The 16024-nt window shown below is 44.3% G+C and overlaps 1 protein-coding gene across 1 annotated transcript in view; it reads left to right on the top strand.

Annotated features, from left to right (window-relative positions):
- SPMIP7 (sperm microtubule inner protein 7) overlaps positions 1–15806 on the top strand; it is a 29210-nt gene extending 13404 nt beyond the window's left edge. The window contains exons 7-9 of the mRNA XM_028703750.2: positions 3023–3130; positions 13177–13284; positions 15242–15806. Coding sequence (XP_028559583.2) covers positions 3023–3130; positions 13177–13284; positions 15242–15365 — 340 coding nt within the window. The 3' untranslated portion in view covers positions 15366–15806. The remainder of the gene's footprint in view (positions 1–3022; positions 3131–13176; positions 13285–15241) is intronic.
- The last annotated feature ends 218 nt before the right edge of the window (positions 15807–16024 follow it).

Genomic DNA, 16024 nt, shown 5'->3' with positions numbered 1-16024 from the left:
AGTGAGGTGGAGATTCAACAATATGAGGAGTAATGTCATGAATCTGAGCTGAGGAGATAGCAGGACTCTGCCCCAGAAGTAAGCCCAGTTGAGCTTGATGGGTCTACTCCCAGGTACGTGTAGGACTGCAGTCTTCTATAATGAGAAAATGGATGTTGTGTGAGTTCATAATACTAGAATTCAGAATCACCAGATAAATTAATTGGCAGGAGGACAGAAGAAAAATACATGTATTTATTTAAAGCATTTTTAACCCACTCTACAACCAGAAATAAGGTGGTCAGACACAAAAGAATGCAGGACTCTTGCACTTTTAATGGCGGTTTAGGGGAGAAAATTTCAGCAGGCATAGCTTGTTATTACATGTATAGCTACTGAAATTTCTTCTACACAAGCGTGCATCTTTTGCATCTAGTCACCCTAGCCATAAAATGTTTTCAGAATAGCTTACAAATGTCATTGATAAGAAAATCCTTGTCTTTAGGCTTCCTGTCTCAAAATACATGACAGAAAGAAAAGGGATTGGGAAGGAGGAGGAAAAAGCAAAATCAGGACTCATCAAAACTTTCTTTTGCGCTGCACTTCCGAGGCACAGGTCCATGCTTTAAAACTCCATGTCCGAGCAGTTATTGTGTTTTGTTTTTGTTGTGGCATTTTCCCTGGGAAAACCTGCATTTTACAATTGAATCAGAGCAAGGCAGCAATCTGCAGAAAGCCCCATTGGCATTTGCTCTGATTCAGTAGTAAAATGTGGGTTTTCCTGGGGAAAGTGCCAGGGAGAAAAGGAAACCACTCAGACACAGAGTTAAAGCCTGGACCCGTGCCTAGAATGCGGCACAAAAGGAAGTCTGGATGAGCCCTTTAGCACCATTTCTTAAGTTACAGAATGTAATGGCCAGCTGAAATGGAAAGATTTAAAGGAAGAGATAAGCCAAATGTTGCTGATCTTCCAGTAGAGTCCACGAGGAAACACAGTACATAATTAGCATATTAAATTCATTGCCACAAAATATACAGTATGTTGTGGCCACTAGATTAGCCTGATATTTAAAGGACTGGACAGACTATAGAGAATTTTTTTTTACTAAATATCAGCCATGACAGCTAAACAGAACTTTCCCTTTCAAAGGCAGTGTGCTTATGTATGCTGGAGATAAACAATGTTGACTTCATATGAGCTTCCTATCTAACTGGTCACTTCTAGTCTCACTGGATGTTTGGTCAAAATTAATAGAGTTTGGTCAAAATTTATAGTTTCTTATACTCTTATATGCTTCTTCTCAGTTTATGGCAGTTCACGGCAGAAAAAGCAACTTTGTACCACCCCTCCACCATTTTAATATACATATTTTCCCTACATTGTGATTATCTCAATGTATAGAATTGATTTTAGAAGATTGTCAGTTGAAATGAACTCATTCTCATGCTTGACTTCATATTAAGAGGTCTGATAAATAGAATAGGCATGCAATTCAGGCTATTACCTGCTGCAAAACCTATCCTATGGCTGTGTGATTTCATAAATCATCTATGAACAGCTTGGAAACTGACTTGAGAAGTTGCTCTAGCAGTTGTGGTCCTTGTGGACAGTTGAACAGCCAGCTGGGACAAGTCAGACCTATGACAAAATGTTGCAGTGAATCCTCCCCCCCAAGCACCATATTATAAGGTAGAAGGCATAGGGGGCTCCAGCAGACCACCCCACCCTTCTCTCCTTTCTGCTTTTCATTGTTCTTTTCCAAGTAACACTCAACCGGCTATGGCTACTGAGCACACTCAGTTCTCATTGGGCTATGCAGGAGAGGTCCCCACATCTACCAGTGGTTTTTAGTATATCCACTCCCCTGTTTCCCAGTGTCCCTTTTTGGCTCCAGTCCTGTTGGCACTTGCCACATGAGTTTTGCCATTCTAAGCAAGAGGCAAAAAACAGGAGGTGTTTTTTGGGGAGGGGGGTGTTTCACTTGGAGGTGAGGCCAGGCAGTTCTAAATACCAGCACTGAATAGGTTTGAAATGTGCAATAAGGAAGCCCCACTGGAGGATTTAAGAGGGTCTTATTAGCTCCTACATCCCTGGGCAGGGTCCTTGTGTTTAAGAAATCGTGTCTCCAAAGCATAGTGTTGAATCAGACATGAGAGAAGAGGTGCTTGTCAAAAGGGATAGGAACAAGGCACTACAGAAATGGTGATAAGCACCTTTTGTGGACCATTCTGGATATACCAAGGCATTTTGTCTCCAAAATGCAGCAGAAGGTCAGAGATGATACTGTGCTCCTCCTCTACACCCGCTGTCCATGTTAGGATGCAAGCGTGTATTAGGGCTCAACAAGAAACACCATCCATGTCTGGTTACTGAGGCCAACTGAAATTTGTGGCCCCTGCATATTTATTTGCCCCAGGCCTGCACAACCTGTGATCCAGCAAGCCAAGCACAGCCCGCCAGCCACATCCACTGCCTTGCCCAGGGGCTTGAGAAACCTCCTCTTTTTTGCCACTTGCTTGGAATGGCAAAAGCATGAGGGGGATTATCAAGCATGTAGCAGATCACAACATGAGAGTAATGGGCTACATTCAGCATTGTGGGTCAGAAATCATGGCTTCTGAGACATTGCTCTGCTATTTCCTAGTACTATTATTATGGTTGGTTTTTTGTGTACTGGATATAGAAATATAGAAGAAACTAATGAAACTGTTACCAAAAAAATGAGCTATACCAGTTTCTTGGGGCTGAATACAAAAGGCAGTGGAAGCAATGATGACTCCATTTCTTTCTCACATTGTTTACAGTTTCCCCAAATTAGCTTATTCCACCTACGTGGTAAAACGTTGTCATCCATTTTTTCCTACAAGCACACTGCCTAGTTTTATGTGTATTTTGGTACGTGACTGCACAAATCTCTGTGTATGTTTTTGTGCACCTTTTAAATAAATAATGAAAAACTTGGAGCTTCAGTGGCCTCAGCCAGCTGTGTTATAAATAATACATATTTGCCTTTTGATTCATTCCCCCTTTTCATCCAAACAGAGGCTGTGTTGGTGCAGAGAATCCTGATGACCTGGACAATCCCTACGTAGATGTAATTGTTCACAGCAGAGTTCGAAATGCAGAACCACAATATGTGAAATCTTCTTAGTATGTAAACCTCAAGTTTCCTTTCTTGTATAGTAATTACTGATTGAGAACCTGAGAGACTCCATATCATGCTGCCAAGCAGGATTTAAGTTTATTTGGAACCAGAGCATATGGGACTGGATGCGAGTGACTCAACTACAGACTTCTGGGATAGTAAAGGTACCCCTGACCATTAGGTCCAGCCGTGAACGACTCAGGGGTTGCATGCTCATCTCGCTCTATAGGCCGAGGGAGCCGGCATTTGTCCACAGACAGCTTCTGGGTCATGTGGCCAGCATGACTTAGCCGCTTCTGGCGAACCAGAGCAGCGCACAGAAACGCTGTGTACCTTGTGTGGCTAGGTCTCGACCCCACCCCCCCTTTGTTGGATAAAGACACAAGACTCAAATAATTAAGGTTAATGGGCTAAAAAAGGCCACAACTTTATTGGTTACAGATGATGAGCGGTATCAGCTTAGGCATTGGATCTAACCAACTATATCTGACTCCAGCCCGTCTGCTGGGAGAAAAGGGAAAGGGTTAACCACCAGTAGGGGGAGTCCTGCTGATGCACATCAACTAGGAGGTCCCCCGGGGGTCATCAATGGGGGTCGTGCCTTGGGCCCTCACCTCCCTAGGCTTCGGACAGGGCCACACACCCCAGAATCCTTTAACGGAATACCCTTCAATATGTGGGGCAGGTGATGGCAGATACCTCCCCTCATCTCTTCTCCAGAATTATTCCAATGCCTAACTGCCATACCACAAAAGTTGTGACAATTTGCTACGAGGTAGGCAAAAACCAAGTGGCTGCTGCCAATTTGCCAAGTGGAAAAATTCCTACCAGGCCCCTCAATGGCAACCAACCATAGCAAGTCCATAGCAAGGTCAAAAGGGACAAAAATCTTAAAGGGCGGGAGGGTGGGTAAACTGGAGCACTGGAAGCCAAAAGAGAGAGATCTCCCAGCTGCGTCCTGCCCTTAACGGGCAGGCCACACCCCCAGACCGACTGGATTGGCCGGCCCAGCCAGTGACACAGCCGGGAAACCCCCCACCCCCTGGCCACCCACCCCCTGCACACGTGGAGGGGTTGTGAGAGCTCGCAATACCACTCCCTCCTTAAGGCAGAAGTGGCCTTCCCGCTGTAGCGGTGCCTGTTTATCTACTTGCACTTTGACGTGCTTTCGAACTGCTAGGTTGGCAGGAGCAGGGACCGAACAATGGGAGCTCACCCCGTCGCGGGAATTTGAACTGCCGACCTTCTGATTGGCAAGCCCTAGGCTCAGTGGTTTAGACCACAGCGCCGCCCGCATCCCTTCTGGGATATTATGGCAAATCAGTTCATGCACTGTGTGATTCCAATGGAATTTATGTATTACATACATCCACACATCATTTTATTTGTATGCTACCTTTCCATTGTTAAACCATGCTCAACGTGGCTTACAACATGAAAAAAAATATATTACAAACATAACTAAAAGTAATTATGCTTATGACTCATAAACAATAAATATGACATCAAAAGCTACACAACCAAATTGAACTATTTCCACATCAATCATATGATATAAGGCAGGTGGAAAAGACCTGCAAGTCAGGGAGCAGGACTTCCAGGACTCACAGCCAAGATGGTGTTGTATTGTGCTTTTTAATTCCATGGATTTCAGTGGGACTAAGAGCCAAGCTACACAAAGAGAGTCAACTTTGTCCAGTTACTGCTGAAGTACCTCTTCACACTGTTGGCAGGGATCACTGGCTGGCATGCTCTCTCATAAGCATATAGACCAGCCTCATATCAGGAGGCCTGGGATAAAATCACCTGCAATCATATGCTAGTTTTCTATGTACAGGAAGCATTTTCATAGGTAAGAGCAGTCAGACAGGGAAGGCTTTGACACACATCTGCAATCTGTAATGCTATTGTCTGTCAAGAATATGTAAGATATTATTTGTGTGCTCAATATGGTTGTATAGCTCAGTTTTTAGCTGCAGCTAGCCTTTGGGTGCAGCTATTTTAACTTACTCGTTAAGCATCAGCTCTTAAAAGGAGCAGATAGTGACATATCTCAGAATTACTGCAAGGGTAAATAATAATAATAATAATAATAATAATAATAATAATAATAATAATAATAATAATATATTATTATTATTATTATTATTATTATTATTATTATTATTATTATTATTATTATTATTTATACCCCGCCCATCTGGATGAGTTTCCCCAGCTACTCTGGGTGGCTTCCAATCAAGTGTTAAAAACAATACAGCATTAAATATTAGAAACTTCCCTAAACAGGGCTGCCTTCAGATACCTTTTAAAGATAAGATAGCTGCTTATTTCCTTCACATCCGAAGGGAGGGCATTCCACAGGGCGGGTGCCACTACCAAGAAGGCCCTCTGCCTGGTTCCCTGTAACCTCACTTCTCGCAATGAGGGAACCGCTAGAAGGCCCTCGCTGCTGGACCTCAGGGTAAAGAGAATAGGGACATCCAAATGCCTTTTGGATACTAAACGCAGTATATGAATAGTTCATATAGTCTGACACACTAATAGGGAGCAATTCCATCTTGGTTGTCTCAGTGGCTGCTCCCAGACACCTTTGGAACTCCCTCCGTGGAGAAGCTAGACAGGCTCCCTCCTTGTCTTCCTGCCAGCAGGTGAAGACTTTGGGAGACTGACTGCTTTTAAGGACAGCTGGTGCTATGCTGTTTCTGTTGTAATTATTTGTTTGTTTTAATTGATAATAGATTGATAGATACACACATATAATCAGGGTGTTTTTAAAGCCGAAACTCAGTTCTGGCACCTCTCAGACCATTGCCATTATATTAAAACAAGGGAGATGTTCATGCTGAGTTCAGGCACCTCTTTTTCTTGAAAAATTGCACTGGTTTTAATTCAATCTATGTTTAATTGTTTAATTATTCCCCCCATGTTTTTAGCAGTTATTTCTGTCTGTAAGCTGCCTTGAGTCCCTGCCAGGGGGAAAAAAAGGCAGGGTATAAATTTAATAATAAGTATGGAGGAATTTCTCTTTATTTGTTTCAATGGATCTTTCCCAAGCTCCCTGAGGCATGCTTTTTTAAAGATTGAAAATGGAGGCCCTCTTCAGCAGTGTACTCACTACCTACTTAAAACTCAGCAAGGTCATTGTTTCCCCATCCCCACACCTCGCACTTCTAATTGAATATATGGGATACAGGTGGCGCTATGGTCTAAACCACTGAGCCTCTTGGGCTTGCTGATTGCAAGGTCGGCAGTTCGAATCTGTGTGATGGGGTGAACTCCCGTTGCTCTGTCCCAGCTCCTGCCAACCTAGCATGAGTAGATAAATAGGTACCACTGTAGCGGGAAGGTAAACAGCATTTCCTTGTGCTTTGGCTTCTGTCACAGTGTCCCGTTGCATCAGAAGTGGTTTAGTTATGCTGGCCACATGACCCGGAAAAATTGTCTGCAGACAAATGCCAGCTCCCTTGGCCTGAAAGTGGAGATGAGTGCCACACCCCATAGTCGATTTTGACTGGACTTAACCATCCAGAGGCCCTTTACCCTCTAATTGCATGTTGCATGTCATTGTACACATCAGTATGGATGGATGCGTTTTCAGTTGCACACTGCCTGTCCACACCAGTGGGTGGAGAGGGGGCATGGAGGTCTTCCAAAGGGTTCTGTTTTCAAATCAGTTCAAAACTGGTTTGAACATGCAGTGTTTCTCAAACTACAGGATGGATAAGCATTGAGTCTAATATCATGAGCACACAGCTTCACAAACTATCCATGGGAATCCCCTGGATACAGAGTAAACCAGAGTGTGTACACAGCCTTCATGCTTAAAGTCTTTTTTAAAAAAAACTTTTAAGGTGTAATGCTCAGATATCTGATGGCTTTAGGAAGGTGACAGAGTGGGGAGCTCAGCCACATCTGTGGGTCTTGGAAGATGCCACCAGCATGACATAGGTGCCCATGGAAGAATCCTGATGGAAAACAATGCTGGCAGAATACACACATTTGCCAAGCCTACACCCCTTCATTTCCCAGCCACTCCCAGGCAGACTGTGGAAATTTACAGCCACCCCAAAGCTGGTGTGAGGAATTCCACTCCCAATGACTTTGGGCTCACAGGAGACTTTAATTGTTTGCTATGCATGGTGCACAATGGGAAATCCCAATTTACTGTCTCATTTGAAAGGCAAGTTATATGTGTGTACTGAAATGTAACTAAATATATATTCATTTCAATTATAAAATTGTCAGGTACACTTTCAAAACTAAGAATTTTCCAGAGAAACACAACCCTGTATTTCCGGGGGCTGGGCTAGGCAGAATACCCTTTGGGTCCCTTCCAACAGTTCTATGATTCTTCACCATTAAGAACACAAGAAGAAAACATGGGGTTATTTGAAATATACTCTCTGCCCAAGCAAAGTACCTCCATGTACTTTAGGTGTGGAGAGGACATTTGGCCACTAGAGGTCACCTGAAGATGCTAAAGGTTTACTGCTGTAAAAATGTTGGTTCCTTTAACTTTTCACACAGCTGCTAATCGTGCTTCTGCCGCAAGCCATTTCTGAAAGATAGTCTTATATGAACTAGAGAATCTTAGTAGTGGAGCATGCCAAAAGGAACAAGAAACCAGAAGAGGAATATTGTGCTACTGCCAAATAATCATTTTTAAACCGTGTGGGGAATTCTGCTGCTCCTTGGAAGCCTCTTAGGGATTCCTGAATGAGGAGATCAGTTATGGCTTGCAAGCTTCCCTCTATGACAGCTTCCCATCTGCAGCAGAGTGGAAGGTGGCAAGGACAGGGCTTGCAGGGCTTGCTGGTTGCAAGAGCAGTGGGAGGTGCCAGGGACACCACGGGGCCAATCCCAGGGCCCAGCTGTTGAAAGGAGCAAGTCTTGCCATAGATAACAGAACACTGTCAGTCAAAGCAACACCAAAGGGGAGATCACAGAATTGTAGAGTTGGAAGGGACACCAAGAGGAACCTAGTCCAACCCCCTGCAATAAGGGGAGGCATACACACACACACACACACGTTGGTTTGGCACAGGGATTGGAGTTGGCTGGGTCTCTGGGCACCAGATATCTGTGACTCCTGAGGTGAGAGCCTGGACAGGATTAGCTTTGGTGTGGTGGTATATTTCCAGGGTGAGAGACGGGAGGCCACTGGAGGAGGGGACTGCTATACCGAGCACTGGACGCCTATTGCAGAAAATCGTTGCCCATCCCTTAATGACCATTAAAGCTGATGGTGCTGCAGGCTGGTTTTGTTTTGTTTTGTTTTGCAGCATCACAGTTTAAGTTGGGTGGGGAACCTCTGGCCCAGGAGCCAAATACAGCCCTGCAGGCCTCTCTGTCGGACCCTCAAAATTCTCCCCAGGGTTAGCCCATTAGCTCATTAGCCCTGCTTGGCACCAGTTGTTTCTGCATGGCTTCGATGTGCCTGTTCCTTTCGTTGGAAGTTAGAGAGGGGTGTGCGTGTCACTGGACAAAGGCAGTCTTGGTCTGTCACTCCTGCGACCAACGGAGAGGAAAGAGGCAGCCCACTTGCTCAGGCGAAGGCAAGTGTGCAGGCAGGCAGGCAGGCAAGCAGATGGGAGAGCACCTTCTTAGGCTCCCTTGGCTGAGGCTGGGCTGCGGAGGGAGGGATCAGGCAGGAGCTCCTTCACCTGAGTCAGCAGCAGCCTCCTTCTCTTCCTCCCGGTCGCTTCTCCCTCCCTCCCCAGCCCAGCTGCTTTTTCAGCATTATTTCCGGCATCGTGATAGATCACATTATCACCATGGTTAGCTGGTGATATATCACAATGTTGAAAAACAGATATTGCCTATCCCTAAAGGTGAGGTCTCTTGCACTTGGAACATGGTCCTTCTTTTCTGTTATTAGATACTTTTATTTCTGCTATATCTGCACTCCATTGCTGCTTGGTATTTAGCCAGTTTTACACAGGGTTGTTCATTACTGCATTTGTTGACTGTTGCTTGATTGAGAGGAGATGGCGCTGTGCGCCTGGGCTAGGTCCGGGGGTCCGGGGCAGAGGGATTCCATTTTTGTAGTGACAAGCATGGGGCTGGTATGACAGTGGGGTACAGATAAAGGAGTGAGAGAGCTTTTAATCAATCATTCCTTCTGCACTTGTCATGATTTGGTAGAGCGTGCCAACCAATCCCCTTCTGGTGATGCCACTAACTTCCAGGGTGGTCCAAAACAAGTGATCTGTCATTCATGATCTGATCATGGGTGAGTGGGCTGACTTGGCGTGAGGGGGCTGTGCTGACTCAGCACTGTCCCCCCAGGTACTTGGTGCAACACCAACCCAGCCCAGTGGGGCAGGGTGCAAGTCACTGTCATCCATAACATTTCCATTGCTCTCACCAGGAGGCCAGCTTGCTCTGACTGATTTCAAGGGGTTGTTGGGCCCAAGATGATGTTGGTGTGTAGCCCACCCAAATGCACCGCAGCGCCCTCAGCTCCATAGCTTAGAGGCGATTTCATGCCTAACATTTGTGCTGTGGTGGCCTTGTCATGGGCTAGCTCATGATTTCATGGTCTCTATGACAACCATGGAGCTATCTCACTATGTCACAGGCCTGACTGATACATAGATGTGGCAGGGCAGGTGTTTGGTCTGCAGAGTTGGCTGGCACAGATCCAGTGTTAGGAGGGCTTGGGGAGGCCAATGTTATGGACAGATCATTCCCCGGTGAGATTTTGGCGGACTGGCGGTGTCCCCCGGCATGGATTGTTATGGATTAATGGAATCTGATGCATCCCTGAATGCTCAGGGAGATTTCCTTGTTGACATGGCCAGTGCTCCTGTCAAGGCTGTGGCCTTGCTATGGAAGTGCAGGATGGGCAGGGCCTGGGATACAATGCTTTTCATGTGCCCTTAATGGCTTGTAACAGCAGTTGGGAGATGCTGCCTTTAAGAATAGTCCTCATGATGAATGTCAGAGAAACCCCAAAATATAAATAGCGGTAGAAACCCTTCTTCCCACCTATGGTGCGGTTTGACATTTTATGTGGATATAATGCTTATATCTGCTTATGCTGTATATCTCAAAATAGTATTGGTTTCTTGTAGTAAAAGTTCAAAACATAGGTGCTGCTGTCTACATTTACCCTAGTAGAGTTTCTGGTTTCCCCCCCAATTTATTTTCTATTTATATTTTTCCTTAGTTATATAGTTATATTCTTCCAGTACTAAGCATACCTGAAGCTACTGAAACCAATGATCTTAATTTATTCAAATCCAGTGCTTTTCACTGGGTCTACCATAATACCCAACTTTTCTTCTAACTTTAAACAACTGCTGCTCTCAATCTCATGCCTAGTTTTCAAACTAGCAGGGTCTCCTTTTTTAGCTTGATTGGTGCAACTTGTCATGAGCGTGATGAGAAGCTGCATCTGCAAAATTCTCTTTTTACACAACAATTTAAGGCATGGGAACCCTGTTGTCTTCTGCACCTGTGTGCTGCTACCTAGATACCCTAGATCAGGCATAGACAAACATGGCCCTCCAGATGTTTTGGGACAACAACTCTATCATCCCTAGCTAACAGGACCAGTGGTCAGGGATGATGGGAGTTGTAGTCCCAAAACAGATGGAGGGCCAAGTTTGCCTATGCCTGCCCTAGATACTCTCCCAATGAATGGATTTTGTAGAGGAGTTGCTGGACTATGTTCCCATCATCACTGATCAGTGATCAAGCTGGGCTGAGGCTGATGGGCATTGGAGTTCAGAAACATCTGCAAGGCCATACAGTAAGCAGAAACCTCTATTGTACAGGAAGTTGTATCTGGTAATCTGAACCCCTCTGTTCCTTATACATTAAACAGAAAAAAACATACTATTAATTTTTCATTGGCAAACAACAAATGATTCACACACATAAACATAATTGCACAGACTTGATATTTGGCACATTTCTCAGCTTCATTTAGCTGTATCTTATCCTTTTTTCTGCTCCCCCTCACCACAATGCTGCGCTGAGGTTACAGCACTCAAGAAACTTTGTTCTGCAGGTGTTCTAAGTCAATGGGGAAGAAATGCCACTAAAGATGGGGTTTTCCTGTGGAACATTCATGGGAAGGAAGATGGAGGGCCATGCAATTCTTAGCCAAATGTCATATCAACAACTACAAATTCCTTTTCATTACTAGTGCTGCTAACACATCATTGCTTTGTGTGACAATGCTCAGTGCTAGCAAATCTCAAGTGCCTTGCTCTCTAGGCCTGGTGCATGAATGCATATCATTAAATTTATCTATGTTGCACCGTGGCAGGGCTGGCCCAAGACATTTTGACACCCAAGGCAAACCACAAAATGGCGCCCCCCTCTCTGTCAGGGCAGAAGGAGTGAGTGAAGATGTACATCAGGAACAAGGACAAAATAAATATCTCTATTGGGATCTGCTGCCCCAGTGGATCCTGCCACTGGAGGCAGTTGCCTCACCTCGCCTCATGGGTGGGCATGCATTGCATCACAGTACACTTGAGGACCAGCTGAACCTGAAAGTAAATGTTCTTAGAAATACAGGATTGCTACCAAAAACAGCTCCCTGTTTTATATTTCCATGCTGGGGATACACAACAAGTTTCCCAGCCTCTCTCTCATGTGACTGGATGCTGATTATCGAGCAATGTATCACAACAGCAATCAGGAATTTATCACATCATACACTGAGAAATCCTAGATATGGAAAGGGGGGAGAGATACACAAGTCCACTTAGCCTTCCTGGTGTGGCAGCGTTGCAGGTGAGTGACGCCTCCCCAGCCTGGATCCAATGTGGTCTTTGGTTGTTGGGCCTCCCAGCTGGCAGGTTCCCTGTTGGCTTCTGCCTCCCAACTTCTGCCACTTGAGCTAGAAAAGGCAACCGTTTATACTAGACAGAGCTCTGGGTCTTAATTTGCAAAATTCATTAGCTCCGGCAAACGGGGCTTGCTCACCACTGTAACTTGAACAACAATCTAGTAGTGATTATCAATTTGCTAGGTATTTGCCCGTCAGTTTGGGAGACAGAGATTAATTTGATGTTTCAATTTTAGTGGCAGTTTCCAATGCTTTAGATGCAATCGAAACAATTATTAATTGTCTGTATTTTTATCTATTTCTCATTATGTATTTATATATTATCTTTCTGCCCACCTGTTGTTGTTTTGATAATTCTCCACTGTATTTTATGTTTATGGCCAAATAAACTGAACCTGAAATTTATTTTTTGCCCACAGACTAGACAATTTGTATGCACAAATTCATTCTACTTGTATGTAGTTCTGTTGCTTGAATCTAATTTGTACATTGGTACATAAGATTCTTTGCTTCTTTATTTTGCAAATGGGCCTTGTGCTGTCATTTTATGCTTTAGAGCTCTATGTGTGAAATTTGGTTTTAGGGCAAAATTCCATATCCATGAAAATACAGCTGCCAAGAGTATGTGGCAGTATCTAATATCAGTTCTTCTAGAATCAGATGGTATTCCATTGGTGCAAAATGTTGCCCATGGAAAAAAGTGAGAAATCTGATATTGGGGTGTAAAATACAAATATGTGGAATTTTGCATCATTCTGTATCTGTGCAGGATAGGGCCTGCCATCTAGCTCCCAGCTGAGGTGGCCTGTTCCCTCTTCCATCTGCCACCAGCGGCTACTTGACCATTTTGCCCTGCATAGAGGAGAGATCTGGCTTTCAAAAAACCCTTCACTCCCCACCCTTGTAGCTTTCCTTGACTGTTTTTGTTTAACTGATAGTTAATTGTTTTTATATTTTAATGTAAATTACTTTGTGAGGTTAGACTGAAAAGTGGTATAAAAGTATATTAAATGTCAACAAGATCCTCATCTAAAGTGATTGAGTTTTATGAAGATGAGTGGAATAACAATTTTCATTTAGGAAGTAGCCTGGTATTTTCCTGCTGCATCATCTTTTCTCTCCCCACCCACCTCAGATGCAACAACAAAAGCTTTTGCCTTAATTAGAGCTATCAAGAAGTCATTATTTCAAGCCTGTGCCCATTTAATCAATTCCTTTTCTCCCTTTAACTTTTACCCTTAGCTCTCCAAACACCTTTGGATACACTGGCAAGGTTCATTGGTCAGCCACCCAACCAGCAAATTCTAATCTTCCACCAACATCACCATCAATAATTTCACGAATGTATTGGTAAGTGTGAGGCACATTACTTAATTTGCTCAGATACATTAGAATTCTAATTATGGTTATTTCATTAAAGAACAATTAAATATAAAGCACAACATTTCTTTGGTTTTGAAAAATTTGGAGTCAAAACCCATAAGAATAGCTTTCAAGTTTATTTGACATCTGCTGTAGTTTTCAGATTCCTTTGTATTTCCTTTGAAATTTGTATTCTTTTCCTTTGAAAACAGAGAGAGAGGGGGAAAGAATTCTAAAGCATGGAGGGCAAAACTGGGCTTCTCCAGATGATCTATTTATTGAGCCATCATCCTGCCTTGCTAGCTCAGAGTTTTCACAGAGCTCAGCTGAACATTCATTCTGATGTGTTTGTGAGCAGTGGGGGTTATACAACAACGAGCAGTCATCTTCATTTGCTTGCAGGCTGTTTATCTGTCTTCCTAGGAATTATTCCTTCATACCACACTTTTCAATGCATTTTCCTATTACTTCCTAACCACAATAAGTTGCGTGTTTTTAAAATGGATTAGTTGGGCTGAAGCAACAAAGCCCTTTAATTCACTTTAATTGCCAAAAACTAAAATTCTGGTATGTACATGAAGTCCTCCCACAATAGACTGCCAGTCTGCCTGAAAGAGCATCTCCACCCCCATCGTTCAGCCCAGACACTGAGGTCCAGCTCCGAGAGCCTTCTGGCGGTTCCCTCACTGCGAGAAGTGAGGTTACAGGGAACCAGGCAAAGGGCCTTCTCGGGAGTGGCGCCTGCCCTGTGGAATGCCATCCCATCAGATGTCAAGGAAATAAACAACTATCTGACTTTTAGAAGACATCTGAAGGCTGTTCAGGGAAGCTTTTAATGTTTCATGTTTTATCGTGTTTTTAATATTCTGTTTGGAGCTGCCCAGAGTGAGTGGGGAAACCCAGCCAGATGGGTGGGGTAATAATAATAATAATAATAATAATAATAATAATAATAATAATAATAATTTATACTCTGGAAGCACCCTATGTGTCATAAGTTTAATGCCATTTGTGTGTGTTTTAAAGTGTAAATTTCTCGATGACTGCTATCAGGCTTGTGAACATGGAACTTGGAATGGGTGTTAACTCTTCCCTCCATATCGTGATCCTTAAACTTTTAGGCATCAGAAGTTTACCCCAGAGTGGTGACAGAGGGACTTGGGAGTGGCAGTGGCGGCTTCACCTGCACTATTCCACTGGTGAAGCAGCCACCCCCCTCTGGCCCTCACACCAGTCCTGGGCAATGTATCGGTGCAACACCCAAGCCTAGTGTGCACCCGCCTGGCTTGGGTCAGTTGTGTGTGTCTTTTTCACCTGACTGCCTTCCCTTCAAGCCAGGCAACAACTGGGGCAGAAAGAGCCACGCCATTGACCCCAAACACGGGGTGCCTCTGTTTATTTGGACGCATGACACAGCAGTGCAAGATCACGCCAGGAGGAAGCAGCTCTTATGCCTCTGCAGGAGTGGGAGAGAGAAGGGGTCAGAGGGAATTACTGCTATTGCTCATTAAATTTCTATTCTTTGTCCAAAGATCACAGGGAGGTTTACTGTATACAGTGGTACCTCTGCTTACGAATGCTTCGGATTACAAACTCCGCTAACCCAGAAGTAGCTGCTCCTGGTTGCGAACTTTGCCCCAGGATATGAAAGCAAATCGTGCACCGGAGGTGCTTGCGCAGCGGGAGGCCCCATTAGCGAAAGCGCGCCTCAGGATAAGAACGGTTTCAGCTTAAGAACGGAGTTCCGGAATGAATTAAGTTTGCAACCAAAGGTACCACTGTAACTATAGAACATAATAACAAAGAAAAACAACAGCCCCTTACAGTCTACAGTTGTTTGGAATACCAGCAAGTTCTACCCACTGTCTCTTGGTGTCAGTAGTGATTGTGACCTTGAAATTCACATTCAGGTGAGAAAGATGCTTGTCTCCTCTTGTGATTGCAGTTACCTGGCTAAGCATGGGCAACCATCTGAATTTCCGCATCTGGGGCCTTTGTCACGGACCCTTGTACCCACTGAACCTCAAAATCCTTTCAATAAGAAGGAGAAAAAAAGAATTGAACTTTGAAAGAGTATCTGTCTCTGACGGCACAACTCCAAGCTTTAAGAGATAATGGGAAACAAGCAAGGCTGTGGAATGACTGTCTTCTTCAAGAATGGTCAAGAAACAAAACTTCATAAGGGCATGCCTTCTGTATATTCCAAATGACCATTTCAAGCGCATACCGATTAATGCATTTCTTTTTTAATGTACTTTCTCTCTTCGTATTCGTTAACATTTCCTCATGCCCAGCTGCAGCAGCCACGCATGTCTGAGGTGCTTCATGCTGTTCAGCCCACACCAGTTGTGAGGCTGCTGGCATTGCTTCTGCAGTGCTGGGGGATCAACAGGCCTGCCCGATATGCCACCCATCTGCTGCCCGGTGGGACTCCTGTGTGTGCCCTCAAATAATGTTAAACTGATCTTATACTGCAATCATTACTTTGGGTCCCGTGGAATGTTTTGATTGACTTAAATAAAGAGATATTCTTATGAATGTAGCCTAATGTGGAGCATTTTTGCCTTTACCATGTCTGCTTAGCTAATTGTGCCTGAATTTAGCCTGCCAGCCCTGCAAGAGCCTGTTTCTTCAGCCTCCATGGAGGAGGCTGGCCACAGTGCATGCAGGTGGAAGCATTGGAGCCGACAGGTCAGAACTTGTGCAGCAGTCTCTCTAGTCCGTACAA

This window comes from Podarcis muralis, chromosome 13 (genome assembly GCF_964188315.1).
Source record: "Podarcis muralis chromosome 13, rPodMur119.hap1.1, whole genome shotgun sequence".
Classification (NCBI taxonomy): domain Eukaryota; kingdom Metazoa; phylum Chordata; class Lepidosauria; order Squamata; family Lacertidae; genus Podarcis; species Podarcis muralis.
The sequence above is the reverse complement of the archived record's forward strand: the minus strand, read 5'-3'. Positions and strand labels throughout refer to the sequence as shown.